Below are 20,256 nucleotides of genomic sequence, written 5' to 3'. Positions count from 1 at the left end.
GTCTGTTCGAGAAACCTGGAGATCGCATGAAATTCCTATGTCACTCTGAAACTTCATCACTGAGATTATATCATGGTTATCTTCAACTCTTAATACCTAAGAGATTTTTATCAAGTTGGCTTGTATGCTGAGCTACCAACACTAACATGGCACAAGAGCTGCTTAGGTGGGGGAGCAGTTGCATTCCATGCCATTCACTGTTTTCCTGAGCACCAATGCCAGTTCACATTGCTTTGCTTCAGTTTTCAGTTTACTGGGGGAGTTGCTGGTTGGACACCAGTGGGGAAGGGGAGAGGGCATATAGGGGAGGACTGGCACACTTGGAAATGTGACTGGATAACCAGCTAGCCATGCTTCAGTGTATCGGAACTCTAGAGCTTTGTGGCAGTCAGCCAAATCTTGTCTTAATGAAAATTTATAGCTGAGATTATAATAGGGCAAATCATGTTTAGCAAGTCAACTGAATGACCCTGCAGGGTCTGGAACACACAACGGCAGTTACAAAATGCTTGTTGTGGAAGCTTTTTTTTTTCTCCATGTCAAACAGTAGACTTAGCATTACGCTTGAAAAGAAGTATGGAGAGTGTTGGTTTGTTTTAATTATTAAAGGATAAAAAGTAATGTGTTTCCTCAGTAAACTATTGCTTTTTATTCTTTTTTTTTTTTTCCCAGTCATTTGCATCAGTAACAGAACATGGATTTCTGAATCTTGACTCTCAAAATATTCAGTGTAAATCTTAAAAAAACAGCCAGCCTGACTGAGCGTAGTATTTCTCTAGTTAATCTCAGGGAAATGACCTTTGATTTCAAAGGAACTGCACTTGCATAAAAGAAGAGGATTTATAAAATGTTTAAGATTATTTGATCTTTACATTGCAGTTAGGGATTTTTGACCAGGTATTCAGTAAAAATCACTATAGCACTGATGAGGATTAAATACATGTATTGACATATATCTGTTAAATTATGTAGACTTGTTTGGGGACTTGATGTAGACTGTGTTCATGCTAGTGCCTGGATGATAAAATACAGTAATTTCTGTACTGCTTCAGCTTCCAATTTATTGGGGAGTTCTTAAAATGTCACTTGTTCCAAAGAAGTAAAATTTAAATTCAGCAATTTCAAGCATTTTGCTGTGGGGAACAAAGGGTTCTGTTAATCGTGCTCTCTATGTATCTTCTTCTTTCCAAACACACATTTTAACACTGCTCTCCTTTTCCTAGTTCCAGCAGCTCAGCCCATAGAATATGCTCAGTTTCCTTTCTACCTCAATGGATTGCGTGAAACTTCTGACTTTGTGGAGGCTATCGAGAAAGTGAGAGCTATCTGTAGTAACTTCAGCAGCCTGGGGATCGCTAGCTACCCAAACGGTTACCCATTTCTGTTTTGGGAGCAGTACATTGGGCTTCGTCACTGGCTCCTCTTATCCATTAGCGTGGTTTTGGCTTGCACGTTTCTGGTGTGTGCCCTCTTCCTTCTAAACCCCTGGACGGCTGGGATCATTGTAAGTTTATTATAAGGGTCTTTGTTGAAGTCAAATTCCTTTCAGCATAGCTCTTGCTGTAGTCGGGAAGGTTTTGTTTATGTCTGGGCCTCTGGTGGAGTATGTATATTGCATCATTCATTATATATTTATTCAACTTGTGGGGGTAGGGTTCATGCTAAAGGTACAAACCTTAATAGCCTTAATCCTTTGGCCACCTTTTTTGCAGCTTTAAAGGTTTCTTAGAAAGGTACATAAACTTTTGCCCTTGCTAAGATGCAAGCTAATATGAGAAATGAGACACAGAGGAAAATGCAGAGCTTTATTAAATTTTAGTTATTTCTATTTATTCTTTCTCCTCTTTTTATCAGCCATAGTTATTTTTCAAGGCAGTAGCTTGTGACTAACTGACCTGTAAATTTTCCCACTGATTACTGAATGCAGTCTTTCTGGAAAAAATGAAATGGTCAGGTTGTACAGTACACACTGTGGAAAGAGTGTAACTGAGCTATCAAGGAGAAAGAGCCATAAAATTACAAGCCGAAGAGAATACTCCTCCATGCTTTCTGCAAGGCACCATAAGCCTCTCAGTAAACATTCAAGTTAAATTGAATGATGATGTTCCTATGTTTAAACTCCATAAACTATCGTATGGTTTATAAAATGCCAGAAGTAGAAAAGCGTAGAACAGTTACTAGTTTTTGCAATGTACATTTATACGACAGGTATGTTAAAAGGTAAATGTTTAGTCTAGAATATTTTTCATAGCACTTAATCAAGCAATTTATGTTATTACTCTTGATTCTTTAGCTTATAAAATCATTTATTGTAGTGCATACCTTTTTCCTTTGGAGAAGGCATTTATTTTCAGAGTCCACCATTGCTTTTATAAGTATGTCTATCTTTTTTTCCTGCTTGGCTTTAGCAACTTTTAAAGTTGATTGTACAGATTTTCTCCCCTCCCTTTTCCTCATTTTTTTTACAAGGTAGATGAAAGGAAAATAAAAGCTTTCCCTTAGATTTAACTGTTCGCTTTGTCTGTGTCAATCCCTCCAAGTATCTTGAAAGCTTAGAGTCCCTCTGTAACCTGAGCTGATTATGGTATTCACTTTCTTCTGGGCTTTAAACCTACTCAGAAGTCATCCTCACTTACATTTTCAGTTCTACAAAAAGAATTCCCAGGAATTCTAATGGAAGTGAAAGAATTCTAGTTGAAAGTGAAGGAAGGACTATCTGGAAGGATGGTCTGAGAAACAGGTGAAAAAGAGAAAATACATGTTTTGGCAGGTATCCATGATAAGGGAGAATAAATTGTTTTTCGTATCGCTGATAAATTGTAACCAATACGAAACTGATGCTTGTTCTGTTACCTGGTTTTTAGGAGTACTATTGAAACTGGCTGTTTAGCAAGTCATTGCCATTGAGCACAACAAAACAAGGAAAAGCAGCTTGTCTTTGGGAGTATAGGATTGCTTTGAGGAGTATGTTTTATAGTCACCATGTTGTTGAAATATCTTTCTCTTCATTTGTCTGGAGTATTAGAAGTTACTAACAGCTGTTTGAAATCATCTAGGTGGTGGTGCTGGCTCTGATGACTGTGGAGCTGTTTGGCATGATGGGTCTAATTGGAATAAAGCTGAGTGCAGTGCCTGTGGTTATCCTGATTGCTTCTGTTGGCATTGGCGTGGAATTCACTGTTCATGTTGCTTTGGTACGTAAAACCAGGAAGCATTTTCAAAATATTATAAAATAAAATGGCAGCAATGTTAGGATCACAAATCCTTACTTAGAGTGCTAAATGAGGACATGATTCTCAGAAGGAAATTGGTAGATTTGTGTGCAGTTTGGTTTGTCTTGATAGAGTGGAGTTAATCCTGATGAGGTAGTTCCTAACTATTGAGTCAGTCTCCCAGGAGATAAGAGGGATACATTACCTGTGATATCTAGTTGCCCAAGTGATGCAAATATATAGACAAAGCAGAGCTCTTAATGTACCTTACTTCAGTCCAGACTCTCCTGGTCCTTGTCTGCAGCCTCACTGTTTTTGACTCAGTGCTATGTAGCTATTTGTTGCCCCTTGCATGTAGATTCTGTATCTTGTGGAAGAGAAGCTTTAAAGGAGATTTTCAGAATTACATACAGTGTCATTTGATCTCTGTGGATGACTACAATTTGAATGTATTTGGATTAATTTTCCGCTTGAAAAATCTGTAGCTTCTTTTCAGCTACTAATAGTCAGCACAGAAATGCAGTCTGTAGGAAAATAGTTTTCCGATGTGATGAGGAGGAGCAGAGAGGGGAAAAACATATGTTTTCTATAAAATTTCCACATTTTCAAGGTTAGGTGTCCATATCTAGAGTGCACCTACTCACCCAGCTTAGTCAACCTGATGTGCAAAAATGCGTAGAAATGACCATGCACTTGCAAGGGGGCAGTTTTGGGTGTTCAAGATACACAAGACTCACCTTGCTTTATTTGGTGACAAAGAATAAAGGGCTGTTTTCCTGTGTTCATATTTGACCATGTCAGCGCTGATCTTTTCAACATTTTGCACACTCAGCATAAGTAATTTTCCTATAAGGCTATTCTAATTGATATTTCAGAATAGTTTAAGAATATTGTGTTTGTGGATTTTAATTTTACTGTATTAAAAAAGTAGGAAAGGATGAGTGGTCAATAGAATAAAGTTTCAGGGAGGAGGTGCTTGTAGTCTTACTATAATCTCTAGTATGTTAGTACTGTAGCAATCCAAAAAGAGGTGAAGGGAGAGAGCTGGAAAGCAGTGATGACGTTGGATGGGAATGAAATAGGCCTTTTAGACTCAAAAGGAGGACTGGCAGGCTGCTAAGAGAATCTGGTGACAGTGAAAAAGAGAGGAGAACTAACAGAGGTCTTAGCATGCTGGAGATGGCCAAATACTGGGAACATGTAGATGATGTATGGAGTTGGGGGACAATGAAGTGGCAGGCTGGAAAGAATAATTTTTAGAAAAATCATAGGGGAAGTTAGGGTGAGGTTTAAGAGGAGCAACTGGATCCCTGAAGTCATATCTTTTTTCCCTTACTGCTATAGATCATTAGGCTTTTGAAGGTAAACCTATTTGCTAAGGCTTGCAATAGTTTGGGAAGTGTCAGAAAATAATGGTGTACAAAAGGAAGAAAGAAATCACAGTTTCTTAGAATTGAAGATTTAAAACAGGAAAACAAATAAAAAAAGGACAAAACAGTTGTTTCTAAATGGGAAGAAACTAATCTAATTTACAGGACTTCATATATATATATATAAATATAAATAAGTTAAAGTCACCTGTGGCTGAAGGTAAAATGCCAAACAAACTGAAAATTTTGTTTTTTTCACATTCACTCGGGAGCCAAAAACATTCAAATGTAGGCTTTAAATAAAATAATGCCTTGTAGCACTCAAATGATAGCAGGAATGCTGACCTTCACAAAACTTCCTGCATATAAACAGTCAAACCAGCGTTGCACAAACAAAAAAGCAATGCTGGAACTCTTGAGACAGAACTTAATTGCACTTGTTTAAGAGTCATTCACAGTCCACTTGTGGCTCAGTTCTCTGCTATTGCTTTTGAACTGTGACGTCATTTTTTTAATTTTGCAAATAAATTCCAAATCAATAGTAAACTTTTGTATTATGCATCCTTTCATTACACACATACACATATGTTTATGTAACTTATTAATACATTCATGGATCAGATCCCATAACTCACATTCATGTGAGTCATCTCACTGACAGCTGCTGTTACCCTGAGGGGGATTCTTTGTCCCTTTACGTATATGGGAACAGAAAGTGTCCTGGATACATTAATTTTCCTTAGACAACTTTTAATCCAGTACTAAAGATTAATAATACATGGTTTGGCTGCCTACAGAACTGAGGGTTGGGAATCTCACTCCACATGTACCCATTTGGAAGATAGCTGTTTGCGCTCCCATCTTTATAGGCAGTAGAGAATTCACCAAAGGGAGAGCCCTTATAAATCACAGGAAGAATATCAACCAGGTTCTTGTCTTCTTAAACCATAAGTCATACCCAGAGAAGACAAATGCATACAAAACAACAGCATTTGAGTGTTCTTTATACTGCTTGTTCACTAAGGAGTTGGAGGAAGAAAGACATTTCAGTAGTCATATTGTTTCAGCACTGTTCTAAGGCAATTTTATATGTACAGGCCTGCTAGCTTTGAAGTAGTAGAAGTGGCAGAAACATTTGAGTGAAGTAGAAGTGTTAAAAAAAGTCATGGAAGCCATGGCCCCACAGGAGTCAGAGGAGTAGCCCTGTAATTTTGACACCTGAAGTGCTTTCACCGTGAAATGAATTCTTTGCAGGTGGAAATAAGCAAAGCTGGAGACAAAAGCCTACTGATGCAAGCAGGCATTGTTTCCAAAATTACTACTATGGTCTGACTCTGTAATCAGTGCTTACTCGGTTCGTGTGACTTCAGCAGCAGCTATGTGGTGTGACTGCAGAATCAGGCCTTCTCTTGGAAGGTTAGCTAGGTATAGACATACCTTAGTAAACTTAGTTAGTAAACAGTTAGTAAACTGTAGTTTGAAGTAATTAACTGGTGAAAAACTGTGCATGCTATGAGAGCGGCTGTTTGGATGGTTGCAAGCATCTGTCTAATGAAATGGATTTCATTGTTTTACAGGCATTTTTAACTGCCATAGGAGACAGGAACCATAGGGCTGTCCTTGCATTGGAACACATGTTTGCGCCAGTGCTGGATGGGGCTGTGTCCACTTTGCTTGGAGTGTTAATGCTTGCAGGATCAGAGTTTGATTTTATTGTCAGGTAAAGCATTTGTGTGTGTCTTGACTTTCTTTTTAAAATAAAAATAAGTGTGCTTTTAATTTTTAGTCACTTCAGCGTACCTGTCGTTTTATTACTATGCATGGTGTGTCAAGTATGCTTACGTCATGGTCTGCTTTGCCTCTGTTTTATTAACTCCTTGTTACATGCTAGACGCAGTAGTGTTTCCATTGCTGGTATTAAAATCGGTTCCAGGAAAACCTGACACCCAGCATGAAGGAACGGAACACAAAAGTGGCCCTCTTTAGCAAAGTTTGCTAATTCTGGGTTTGAGGCAGTTCAAAGCCTGGAGTATTGCCCAGTATTAGCTGGGTTTGACCTTTAAACTTTATGTCCTCCAGACTTCTTGTATGCACAACAATTTGTGTGCAAAGGACACATGAACCTACAAACACGCTGCAACTGTGCTGCAAGTGACCCTCTCCGGGCCTTCTCCTTCTATCATTATGTGAGGTTTACAGCAATGTATAACAGGGAGAGGAAAAAAAGCCTGTTTGGGAGCTGGGGAACCATAAGTGTGAACACAGAACTTCATATTAAAATTCTGTAAAGCAAAGCCTGAAGGCCCTTCTGTTTAGAACTACAGGCAGACTGTTTCTTGTGAATTTAATTAAGAATGTAAATTCATCAAGTATGAGAGGAAAGCAAGTTTTTCATTGAGGGGAATTTGAGAAGTGCAATGAAACAGATCCTATTCTATTCCAAACAACCTGTGGAGCTCTGCAAAATGGCTAATCTTAGGAGTAACACAGGTTCTTTGTGGCAAACTACAACATGAAAAAAAAATAAGCCAAGCCCTAAAATGGAACCGAGGTAGAATTGGGCCAAATAAAAATGCTTTGAAAGATGACTTAACTGCTTAGATAGACATAAGCTGGATAGATGACTAGACTTAGCTGACATCCATTTGACAACAAGAACAACAAAATGTCAGAGGCAGGAACTGAGAGAATGGCTGCTAAATCTCATCAAGATTTTTGTTTATGTATGTAACAGATTTGAAGAAGGCAGACAGTTTGCAGAAAGCAGTCAGTTAGACCTCCTGGAACCTACGTGAGGATTATTACTATACAGACATTGCGTGTCCTGAAATAGTTTGTATTTTTTCCCAAGTCAGTATTTTTTATTTTATTTTATTGGTATTGAAGAAATAAGGTGGAATTATTCTTTTAGGACCTGATCTTGTAAGGGTTGGAACACTTTGACATACAGGTTACTTATAGATTTAACCTGAATTTACAGGGGTACATTTGGTGTGCTACTTTCCTACTTACCAGATGAAATTTTGGCAAGCATATTTTTGTGTCATAGCAAATGGAAGATTGTTGCAGCCCTTCACACCAAATTTGGATTGGATGTTCTCTCAGTTTATAAAACGAGCCTTTCACCTTTTCAGCTTATGTTATTTTACTTTTTTTGGCCATCAGTTTCTCATTTTCTAGCACAATCTGACTTCAGTTTGCCTTGCTTAAAAAATAAAATAAAATAAACTATGGGAGCCTGAGCATTGTTATAATAGGCAAAGAAGATCCCAAACTTCCGGAAAGCGATGGATTAGTCCAACAATATGGAAGATTAAGTAAATTAACAGACATTGTATACACCAAGTGGTCAGAGCTATAATCCTCCTGTTTATCCTAGCAGTAGATGGATGAGATGCAAATGTTTTTAATGCCTGTTGTTGATCTCTGTCCCAGTATAAAGTTCTGGTGGTTTACGTTAGTAGATTGGCTTGCTGATTTTTGCTAATGCAGATCAGAAGTTCCCAAATGTTTACAATAGCAGGTTATTTCTAGTTTTACAGGAGTCTGATATATTTGGTCAGATGTGGAAACAGGGAGGCAGTAAAGTTTGTTGCCAGCTAGACAATGCAGACAGCAGACCCATTAGCAGCAAACTTGCCCTCTGTTCTTCTCCTGTGCCTTCTCCTCCAGGAATTTACCAAGACTGAGTCCTTGAAATCATTAGTTGCAACGCAGCCTTAAGTTTAGTCTGAGCCCCAGCTGTGCCGAATACCAACTAGCAAGGCTTTCCTTTCACTGACAGGTTTACCTTGGTATTCATGAAGGATCCCAGACCTTAGCCCTCAGTGGTGGGAAAGGACAACCACTTGTGCACTTTCGTCTTCTTCCATAGTACTTCAGCCTTTATGTTTGAATTGGCTGACGCAAAACAAGAGTATTCAGAGATGCTAAATTGTTCAACAAAAGATTAGCCTGCAATGCAGCTCTGCCATTGTGGAGTGCTCTTACTCAGTACAATGCAGAAGCTTACTATAGAATGGGCAGCATTTTCTTTGCAGAAGGCGGGTTCTTGTGTTATAAAAAGGTTGCAATTCGAGCTATTTGGTAAAACTGAAACTCACAGAATTCTAGGCGGAAAGTTGTGATTAATGAACAGCAAGGGAAACCCTTACCTGATACACTGGAGATTTAATTAGAGATTCTGCTGTAAGATGCAGAAGCATTTCACAGTGGATTAGCTGCTGGGAGAAGAGGGCTTCTTTTCCTTCTAGGCTAAATTGTTTAAATTCTACACCCTTCACTTCATTTGTTTGCTTCTGCTGGGTTTTCACTAATGGGGGCCCCTTTTCATTGTATTTGTGCTTTCAATCCATTCGGCTATTCACTGCACATTCCATATTTTTGTGTTTGTGTAACACATTCATAAATAACATTGCATGCTTCCAGATTCTGGGAAATTAACAAATGTATTTTTTTTCTTTCCTTTATCAACTAACACTTTGGGTTGTGGAATGTAGCTTCTCTAAATCAAAAGGTAAAACGCCCTGTATCTATATATGGAAAGTGATATAATTATTTAGTACAATGTTAGTAATATTGTACATTTAATTTAGGATATGTGTTATTTTAACATGTGAGGGAGTATTTTGTAATCCCTTGTTTATGACAATATTTATGACTATTCTCTCCTCTAAACCCATTAAACCCTGCTTCAGGTATTTCTTTGCTGTTTTGGCAATCTTAACCATTCTGGGAGTTCTCAATGGATTGGTGCTGCTTCCTGTTCTTCTTTCATTCTTTGGACCGTACCCTGAGGTCAGTAAAATCAGTGGTGAACAGAAGAAATAATACTATGTCTGCAGTCCTGCTCCCACCCAGATCACCCCCCTTTTTTTAGAAACTATTTCTTAAATTCTCTTGGATTTTTTTAGGTTTTAAGTTTCTTGCTCTAGGGTTTTTTTTTAATCTTTATTGAAAGTGTTATTTAGTTGATATTCTTCTACTTGTATTTTTAAAGGGTTTTTTTAATAAGTGTTGTTTTAGAGGCTGCAATCAGCAAATCTGATACAAGTGTAGAAAAATTTGTGCGTTTAAAAGCATAATGTGGTATGCAAACTAGTTTGTAAAATAAGGATTTTCCGAAGGATTTTGCAAAAGACAGTTCTTTTTGTACACATGCCTCCTTCTTTCCTACCTCACTGCCTCTATTGCTTTCCTCAAAATATTTAACTGAGCAGACCACCAGGAAGGCCTGTGTGGACCAACATACACCAGTGGTGGTCCACAGACCACACCTTGATAACCATGACTGGGTCCCTGCTGTCCAGTCACCCCTCCCTGCGGTATGCTCTTGGCTCAAGCAACATTTTGAGGCTTCACTTGGATGTTGATTTTACAGCCCAAATCCTGCAAAAAAGGATTCATAGATACCAAATGTGTTGTATATGGTTCGTGATTATTCATTACCTACTCTATAGTTAACACAGTTACTGCATTACATGAGGCTATCTTTATCACATACGAGTAGAATCAGTGTGCTATGCTTCACGTGTCTATATATATGTATGTATGTGTACAAGAACAAAACATAAGGTATGTTTAGAGCACTAGTAACATTCCAGAAGTATTTATTTTTTTAGTATTAGTAAAACAGGTTTGACGACAGTGTGTAATCTCTTATAGTCCTGACAGTATACATGATCTGTCCCTTACTGTTAGGTGCGTGTGTTATTGCCACATACCTTGGCTATTACATGTGTGTCTGTCTCTCTTTGCAAATAGGCACTAAACCATGCTATGCATACTCATTTGAGGTGATTTTATGAAATCACTGTTAATGTGTGCTGAAGGGGGAAGGAAGTCCGTGTATTACCTTTATGTTTGTAAGTGGAAGTGCATGCACGCATACACATAAATGCACTTCATGAGACTGTGATACCTAGAGGAATCTGTGTAATCCTGTTCGCACACATATCCACAGATGGACATCACGTCTCATTTTATTTCATTAATTTTTTCAGTCCAGTATAAACGTTCATCGGAAAACTGGTGCTAAGGTTCTCGTGGCACGGGAGGATGTATTTGGCAGAAGAACGTTTGTGTCAAGCACTAATGAGTAAAAGGGTAATGCTAACTAAATGTTACTGAATGCATTGTCATTATCAGGTTTCTCCAGCCAGTGGACAAAACAGATTGCCCACACCGTCTCCTGAGCCGCCCCCCAGCATCGTGAGGTTTGCGCTGCCACCCGGGCCCACAAATACTGGGTCAGATTCCTCTGATTCAGAGTACAGCTCTCAAACAACAGTGTCTGGCATCAGTGAGGAGCTTCATCAGTATGAGGCTAGCCAAGGACCTGGGGCACCGGTCCATCAAGTAATAGTGGAAGCCACTGAGAATCCTGTCTTTGCGAGATCTACTGTAAGTAACTCACATATTGACTGGCAAGAGGGCAAGAAGACAGTTTGGGGTTTTTTATTTAAATCTATGTATTTTTATGGAAAGCTGTTTCATGTTTCTGGCCGATTATGCTTTGCGACTTTGTGCCAAAACTCGTAAGCGAGGAGCAAAGGATTTCCTGGTCCTGTTCTTTAGAATCAAGCTGGGGGTAAAACAGTATGAAAGCAGAGGTCTTTGGCATGTGTAATAGCTCTTACATCATATTGGCACCAGCCACAAGAGAGAGCTCTCGGTCTGTTTGATGACTGTTTTCAGAGAACAGGGAGAGATTAAAAGATCCAGACCCCTTCCACACAGCTCCTTGTGGATCACTATCTCATATACCTCTCTCGGACAGCACGTTTTGGGGAGAAAGATTGATAGAGCCAGAAGAAAACAGTTTCAGGGTTGTACTGAGTCTTGGGCCTGTTGCATCTTGCTACTGAGTTGGCATAACTGCGATTTCAAAGGAAAGTGGAAAAGCTCAGTCTCCTACCCCTGCTGATGCTGCATGCTGAGCTGCAATGCGGATCTGTTTTTGTTCAGCAGAGGCCTAGAAATAGGTACAAGCACAGCCACATTTGAAGTTGGTCACGGTTTATTGACTGATGTGGCTGCTGCGCTTCACGCTTTTTACGGAAATCAGAAAACAGATTCCTACAGTCTATACAAACTACCCTACTAACATCCTGTGTATGTACACTGCATGAAATAGAGCCTTTTCCAAATGCCTGCGATTCTGCTTGTTGAACGAGTTAAGATCAAGTGTTTGTCACCCATCGCTTTGAAAAGATGGACCAGTATGTAGGAAGCCTACAATAATGTTTTCAGCTGTCATCCTGTGTTTTTCCAAAGGTACGCTTTCCAGGTTTTAATAACTTCAGACAAAAACTATCTGGAAAAATCAGCAATCATCAAACTCTAGAACATTACTTCTGTAGAGTTAGAGCCGGGACAGCATTATTTTAATTGTTCTCAGTATAAAAAACAAGTGAGCGTAGTATTTGTTTGCCTCGCTTTGTCAGAGGCATAACTGTGCATCTCTCTTTCAGGTGGTTCAGCCAGAGGCAAGGCACCAGTCCAGTCCCAGATCACAATCGAATTCAGAGTCCGGTGCGCAGCAGGCGTGGTGTCAGGGCAGACAGCCCAAACGGGAAGCAAGGGAAGGGCTGCGACCACCTCCTTACCGCCCTCGCAGGGATGCTTTTGAAATTTCTACTGAAGGGCATTCAGGACCTAGCAATAGGGATCGCTTGGGCCACAGGGCTCGTTCTCATCCCATGAGAAGCCCGGCGTTCGGCGCCATGGGCGCCGCAGGACCAGCATACTGCCAGCCTATCACTACTGTGACTGCCTCAGCTTCAGTGACTGTTGCTGTCCACCCTGCGGTGCACAGCCACAGCTCTCGAGGAGGGAGCTTTCCGTCCTATGAGGGATACCATGAAGCTGACCATGGGCCTTTTGAGGACCCCCATGTGCCTTTTAATGTGCGGTGTGAAAGAAGAAATTCTAAAGTAGAAGTTATAGAACTGCAAGATGTCGAATGTGAGGAAAGGATACCTGGCAACAGCTCACAGTAAGGTAGGTCCGTCTCCTGCAGCTGCAGGCTTTGCCTATGTCAGGGTGTGACTGAAAGAAAGGGGAAGGATAAAATTTCTCTTTAGGTACCTTTCCTTCAGGTAGGTTTAGTTTTTTGTCCCTGGTCATCTTAAATCTGCTGGCCCTGAATATATAACATTTCACGCTAGAAATCAGGTTGGATAAGATAGTACTTTCCAACACTGAGAAGTTGTAGTGGGTCCAGACACGAACCGCTTCCAAGAGCCTTGCAAAGTGGGTAAGTACATTGTACAACCCCAGTTTACCAGATGAGGAAAATGAAGGAGAGGTGTTGTGTAACATCTTCAAAGCTGTGTGACTGCATATAGGTCCTGTCTTCTGATCCCTGTGTCGGGCACATTGTAAAACATGATACAGAATGACACGGCCTAGGAAATTGCAAAATTGCCAGCTACTTTTAAGAGTTGTCCTCTCTTGAATAAAACTCTCTGAAAGAATTTAAAGTCCGTAGTGAGTACTGAATCCCTCTGGAAGATGGACCGAGTGAAAGGTGGGAAGGCCCCACCATGCCTAGTTCACTGTTGCATGGTGGGGCATCCCCTGCACTTTGGGGGGGGGGTTTCAGAGACCCACCCAGTGAACTTGCACACTGGAGGAGTCCTTGGGCCAATCTCTCCCTTGCTGGGGCAGCCGCAGTGGCTATTGCAGATTTGCATAGGGTAGAGCTGACCTAGCAGGATGTATAATGTGTTCCTGTGAAACCACGGATAGACCGAAGAACTTGTGAGACTTGATGCCTAAATCGTTGTCTGTCTTTAGGCTGGCAAGAGGAGGCTGCAGGAAACAGTGCTGTTTAGAACAGGCTGGATACTTTAGCAGATGTTTGGAAGAATAAAGCTGCTAATTTTCGGAAATACTTTTCCGTTAATTTTATAGGGAGTACTTTGATGTGGAGAAACCAATTGAGTTTTTACCCTGAAAGCTTTTTGGGGCTTGTGCCCAAAAAACCATTTCTCACTATTTTAACTCTGTTTTTTCTCTTCTGGGGAAAAGAGAAGGTGTTAAAATAGTTACTTAGCTGTGAGTCCCGGTTTTCACTCTTTGCTTTTCACGGGTTTTCAGTGACAGACACTGGTTTGACCACAGCAAGCCATTTCATTTTGGTTGTAGAACTGTTTTACATGTGTGTGTGCACACAGATGCACGCACAGAGAATTTTGATGGAAATGTTTTGATGACTCATAATAAAATCGCTTTCTCATTTATAAAACGTCTCTCCAAACATCTGAAAGTGCAGATAGACACAATGCCTTTATCCTCACGGTCTAAAAATACAGCAAGTAGTAATATCCTCAGAATAAGGAAGTACTTGGGCTCAGCTTTTTCAAGCTGAACTGTGTGGTAATAGGAGATTCTTAACTGTGTGCAGTATTAAGTGGTTCTCCTTGAAGTGTTCCTTGGTTTTGACTGAATTTGTCACAGGTTTCTAAAGCTGGGAACTCAGAAATTAAAGCATCTGCCTTTTTTTAACTGGCATTGGTATCTTTACTGGGAAATTCATGACTCAGATGAAAGCAGAGACCACGTTTCCTGACTGCTGACTGTAACCACAGGAATCGTGAAATTAGTTTTGGATTAGCTTGATTTGTTTGTTTTTCTTGAACTTTAATGAATGTTTGTTTTTCTTCTCTCTTTATTTGTAAAGGGTAATAACTGAAGCAAAGAAGAGGCCAAAGATGGAAAACTGTATTTCCAGAACTGCTTGAAGAGAAGAACTGCTTGAAGTTGTAGACAAGGGCATGCTGCATCAGGACAACAGTTCACTGTTACTGTAACCTATTGTATGATTTTGTTAAATATTTCTTTAAGTATTTAAAAGTTGTACACATATGTAATATACGAAAGACAATGTACAGTAGTATAATCTGGAGTCATTTGCCTCTGGGCAATAGAATGGGGACAATATTGTGTGCGCTTTGTACTTCTTGTACATTGATCTCTGTGCCACAACTAAGCTTAATCTAGTTCTAAATTTCAGCATAAGTTGCTGCTGCTTAAATATTGTATAATTTACTTGTATAATTCTATGCAAATATTGCTTATGTAATAGGATTTTTTTTTTAAGGTACATGTCTGTTTAAAATATTTTGAATTTGCGTATCACAACCCTGTGGTAGTATGAAATGTTACTGTTAACTTTCAAACACGCTATGCGTGATAATTTTTAAAATAAGCAGATATGAAGAAAAGCAAGTTAATCTGGGAGGCTTAAAAAGATTTAGCTACGTGCAGGTTTTGTTTTGCCATGTACATCTGGAAGCATACATGCTTCTGTGTGTATGTTTCCGGTGTACTGTAGTTTCTGTTTTACTGTATGGTAACGCTTGGTGGGCTTACAAACCCACTAATGCTGATGTGAGTCTGGCTTTCCCCGTTGGTAGGCACTAGTGGAAGCTGTGTTGGTGTTCACCAGCGTGCACCACAGACTGCCATCATCAAAGGCCCAACTAGAATAGAAGAGAGGACAGGGGGTTGAGGTTTGGGGCTGTGGTTCAGTTTCCCACACTCTTAATGACTTAGTTCACGTGACTTTGGTCAAGTCACTTAACTACCCCGTGCCTCAGTTTCTCATTCTGTAAAGTGGGTAAAATTACACTTACCTACCTCCCAGGAATGTTGCGAGGCTTAATTACTGTTAGAGTAGTGCTTGCTTTTTTTTTTTTTTTGAAAAGGTGCCAGGTAAGTGCAAACACTATAACCATTACTTTTTCACTTCCAATGGTGCTGGATATTGAGAGGTGCTGGTGGTTATAGACATTCAATGAGCATATGCCTTATGTTAATGCTGATACTGTTAGCTATGAGTGGCATTAGAAGCTGGATAATTGAGTTGTTCGATGATGAGCCACAGCTCAGCTGTGTCCTTGCAGCATTGAAAGCAGTATCTTTGGTCACCTTATTTTCATGGCAGGAAGGAAGTTAATAGTAAGTGATAAAAATCAAGTGGAAGGATAAAAACATCTGTTTTCACTTTTCAAATGTAAATGGCTTTCTGATGGGTCCAGGACTGTAGTGACACGTCAGCCTGGGGTGTTCTTTTCTCTGTTGTTCGTGTTTTCCCATGCTGCATTGGCACTTTTAATTAAAACAGCTAAATGGGGATCTCTTTGCAAAACTAATTTAGCTTTTTGTATTATTATTTTTAAACTAAAGGGGGATTGCTGCAGGTGAAGGGTCTGAAAAAAACACTACACTCTTGTGTTCCGTTGGAGACAAACCCTAAGAATGGAGAACCTTAATATAAAACACTAGAACAAAAGTTTTCACTATCTCTGTCTTTCTCTTTGTTCATCTTTTTTTCTGCCCTTCTCCAAGCTGTTTTTTAGAGCAGGTAGATGTTCAATTGTGTATTCAGAGCCAAACAGACACAACCAATATTCAGTTTCTAAACACAGCAGTGGTGGGGCTTTTCTGTGAGTTATGATGCCGGAACAGCAGCGGTTGATTCTTTGATGAGAAAGTGTTTTTCTCCAGTGGCTTCAGGGAGTCTGTCTTTGCCTACAGACCTTGCCAGCATAACAAATGGGGATAATTAGAGTGCACAAATTTCCATGCCTTTTTTTCTCACTTGAAAACACTTTTGATACGAGGCACTTGTTTACAGATCTCCAATGTGAACGCTCGAAGAGCAGGTGGCGAGAGCCTGGTGTCGCTCTGGGGATACATAAGCTAGTATCAGTGCACACTGAGGGTTAATGCCGCAACTGCCGACTGGTCCAGTTCACTGTCCAACACGTAAACTCTTAATGACAAAAAGACGAGGGGCCCCAGTTCAGCACTAGCAGCACAGTGACCTCAGATCATACAAACTCTGTAACAAAACTGTATGATACTAATTGGAAGCTGCCTTCAGCCATCAAGCGTGTGCGCTCCCGTGTCAGGGGTCGGCAGAGCTCCCACTGACACCGCTGGCGTGGCTGCCTCGCTCCCTCCTCTTCCTCAGGAGGGAAGGGGGCCAGGGTGAGCCACCACGTCTCCCACCTGCCACTGCCCGAGTCCTCCTACGTGTTGGGGTGCGGGCGAGCTGCCTGCTGCTCCGTGCGCAATGTAGACCACCTTCTCTGATAGTCACTTTGGCATGGGGAGAACTCGGTGGCTGGCAACATTTATTTTTGTTTTGGTTTTGTTTTTTAACTTTTTAAATCATGGGTGATATTTATATTTTTGTATCGTAAGAATGTTTTCTTACAGTATTGTCATGCCAGTTTATAACAAACAAGATGCAGGGATTTTATTTCTATTGGAAACACTATTACAGCTATGTTTTTACTGTTTAATGACTTTTATTTGTATAGAGTGCTTACTAATGTTAAATAGGAAAGAGTATATAACATTTACATTAAGGACTCGTCGTAGCTTTTAGCGTAAGGAGTTAAAAGGAAAAAAAATATTCAAACTGGGTCTCATTGCCTGCCTGTTTTGGTAGGAGTGGGTTTGTGTCATTTCAGTTACAAAGATAAAATTATGCCATATAATTTATTTATATGAAAATTTATTTTTGTAGTGTACATAGTAGTCATCAAGTCTTTTGACAGAAGTATATTTTTAAAGAGTTTATATGTAATGATGATACCATTATGTTTTGGAACACTGCTGAGATACGATTACGGTGCACACTTTTCCTTGTAAACCCCCTGGCAGAAAAGAAAGTGTTTAACAGTGTTAAGAGAGAAAGAGAGTGTGAATATTCATACAATTCTGAACTGTGTTTTAGTTACCATTTGTGATCTAGTGTGGTTCTCATTTTAAACTTTGAATGGAAATTGTACAAACTCTCTAAATATTAATGTTAAAACACTGATAGAAATTCTAACATGAATAAAAAATATTATAACTTATTGGTTACAGATTTGGTTGTTTATAGAATGCTTCTTTATGTACCACTGGTCAGCTGTGCAGGTACAACCATGCAGTCATTCTGATTTGTAGCATGAATTTGGGATGTTTCAGTATTCAGGATGTCTGGGAGATTAAGATTTGCCCATTTTGGAGCAGGATCCAATTCCAAAATCCTGTCTAAATTGTAACACACCGGTGCTTGTTTGTTGATTCTTTTACCCTTGTTGTCTCAGGGGAGAGGTTCAGGACCGGATTATACCTTTCATTCTCACTCTGGACGAAGCATTTTGTTGTAGATTTTTATCATTCAGGCTGTACTTTTCATGGTCAGAAGAAATACAAATGTAACTTCTTATTTTATGTTTTCTGGAAGTTTAACCAGAAAAGATAAAAATACAGTTAGAAGACTTGAAGTGCAAAACACCTACACGTGTGGTTTTTGCTACTCAAAATACTGTCCTTCAGATCCTCAGGACTAGCCAGACTGAGTCAGGTTGCAGGTTTGGCCTTAGCCTGTTACAGCCCGTGAGAACAAGTGGCCACTGAGGTCTTGCATTAGCCCAACTCGCTAACTTTGCCTTTTGTGTCTCAGCCATTCATGGGAGCAACTCCATTCACCAGACTGGAAACCATATGAATAAATCAATACATTCTGCCAGTCTTCTAGAACACAGGATTTTTCTTTAAAAATTCCATTTTGCATCAACAATTGCTATTTACCTTACCTTACTTGTCACGTTTAGGTTTATTTTAAATGGCTCTTCTTGCTGTCAGTCATATTAACCCCAGGTAAGATCTTAATCAGATTTTTGCAGAGATTGGCCATATTTATTCAGGCCTTAAGTAAACATGTGGCTAAATTTTTGTTGGCATAATGCATGTATTTAACAGCTTCAGGAATGCTGCACGCTGCTAAAGTGCAGCAGCACTGATGTATGAACAGGTGTTTCATTTTTGTTAACTTTCACTCCCAATGAGCATCTGAGGCACTGACTGTTTATATCTGAAAACCACCGCTGCCAAACTGTGATTACTTTTAATGGCTGCTGCAAGTAATGAGAACAATTACTACTTCCCTACTCCATTTAATCATTCTTGTCCTTTTTGTTGCAGACACGTTGAGCCTCACTGCTAGAACAGGGTGCCTGCCAGGAAACTGCACTACCCAGCCTGAGTAGCTTAAAAAAATACATGCCCAGTTTAACTTTACATGGTTAATTGCAGCTAATTAAACACAAAAATGAAGCGGTACTGCTGCTTTAACAAAAAAGTTTAGCATACATCCTTGCGTATTTGGTACTGCAGAAACCATTCCGCTTCTGTGGATACTATGTAAGCAAAGAAAACCTCTGCCTCGGATTTTTGGTTGTCCGCAGTGGCGCCCAGACCACTTAGCACCCTACAACAGCTTTTCTTGGGAACGTCTCCACCCTCATTTTAACAGCTGTCCCTGCACATGTCACCAGTGTTTCTGCTGCCAAGCAGCGATACCTGCTTGCCCCTGATACAGGGTAAGGCTGCAGCGGAGAAACTCGTATCTCCCTTGGGTCAGTGAGCGTGCTGTAACTCGGCTTGACCTAAGCAGCACCGAACACAAGGCAGCACGCATTTTAATTTGTTTGGCTAATCAGAGCATCCTCCCAGGCTCTCCTCTAGGCTTAAAGCAAGCTGCCAGTTAGGAGCTGCTGGATCTTTGAGCCTGCTAATTTGAATTGGGACCTCGCGCTCACGCGGTGGAGGTACGCTTTTGCACAATGGAGCACAAAAACCGGTGGCTTTTCTCTCTGGTCTTTCCAACTCTTGAGCACAGACCTTTGCAGCGGGGCTGACTTTGCGGGTCCCCAGCTGCCTACAGACACCGCCGCCTCGTGAATCCTGCTAGGGGGCGAGGCTGTAAGCCAGGGCAGCCGGGAAGGGGGAGGGCTGGGAGCTGGAGGTTGGAAACTGCTTCCCAGGCACGGGGGGGGGGGGGGGGGGGGGGCTCTTGCATCGGTTGAAGAGGAAGGGCTGGGAGGCAGGGGCCAAGCTTCAGTTACGGGTGAGTGAATTAGGTGGGTTTCCCCGTCTATTGAGGGGGAAAGACCACTGAGGTGTTAGAAAAGTGATTTGTGGCAGAAGTAAGCCACCCTGGGTGCTTTGAAAGAGAGAGAGCTCCACCATCTGATTTAAGAGACCCAAAATGGTATTGCAAATGTATTTCAAAGCCTAGGTAAGGCTGTTTTTTCTGTTCCAGGTTGTGTCTGGTTTAGCAGCCCTGGACTTCTTTTTCTACAGTTTACACTGGGAACAGACTTGTAGAGGGGAAAGCCCAGCCAGCCTTTTGAAAGAGAGGAGAAGGGAAAGGAGTTAAACCAAGAATTATGTGGTAACTAGAAAGGACTCAAAGGAAGAGTACTATTATGCTTCTTTTTTCCAGCTTTTGTTACTTTGACAGAGGGAAATCTTTCCTCTTTCTGTCCCTCGTGACAGATGATGTGTCTTGCCCAAAAAGCACGAGGTTGCACCGCTCTGGTCTGCCAGATCTTGGCAGGGTGTTTAAGGGGGAGCTTCCTTTAGGAGAGCCTGCCTGCCACCACAGGGAACTGCTCCTGTGCTAAGGTGGCTTTACTGAAAGTATATGTGACTCTGTAACTCGCCACACATGGGTGACAAATGACCTTTGGGATGGCTAGATTTAAACTGATAATCTTGAGGTTAAAATGCCAATTTACCCTTTCCTAGTTACCAAACATATAACCCATCTGTAATTACACTTTACCTCTCTGAGCCAAACAGATTATTTTTTCTCATTAAAC

At 40.5% G+C, this 20,256-nt stretch overlaps 1 protein-coding gene across 1 annotated transcript in view; it reads left to right on the top strand.

The window, feature by feature from the left end:
- Nucleotides 1–14,352, top strand: part of PTCH1 (patched 1) — a 66,096-nt gene extending 51,744 nt beyond the window's left edge. The window contains exons 18-24 of the mRNA XM_086479065.1: nt 1,224–1,504; nt 3,057–3,194; nt 6,160–6,302; nt 9,280–9,379; nt 10,730–10,984; nt 12,055–12,583; nt 14,268–14,352. Coding sequence (XP_086335191.1) covers nt 1,224–1,504; nt 3,057–3,194; nt 6,160–6,302; nt 9,280–9,379; nt 10,730–10,984; nt 12,055–12,582 — 1,445 coding nt within the window. The 3' untranslated portion in view covers nt 12,583; nt 14,268–14,352. The remainder of the gene's footprint in view (nt 1–1,223; nt 1,505–3,056; nt 3,195–6,159; nt 6,303–9,279; nt 9,380–10,729; nt 10,985–12,054; nt 12,584–14,267) is intronic.
- The last annotated feature ends 5,904 nt before the right edge of the window (nt 14,353–20,256 follow it).

Source organism: Leptosomus discolor, chromosome Z (genome assembly GCF_034619465.1).
Source record: "Leptosomus discolor isolate bLepDis1 chromosome Z, bLepDis1.hap2, whole genome shotgun sequence".
Taxonomy (NCBI): Eukaryota; Metazoa; Chordata; class Aves; order Leptosomiformes; family Leptosomidae; genus Leptosomus; species Leptosomus discolor.
The sequence above is the reverse complement of the archived record's forward strand: the minus strand, read 5'-3'. Positions and strand labels throughout refer to the sequence as shown.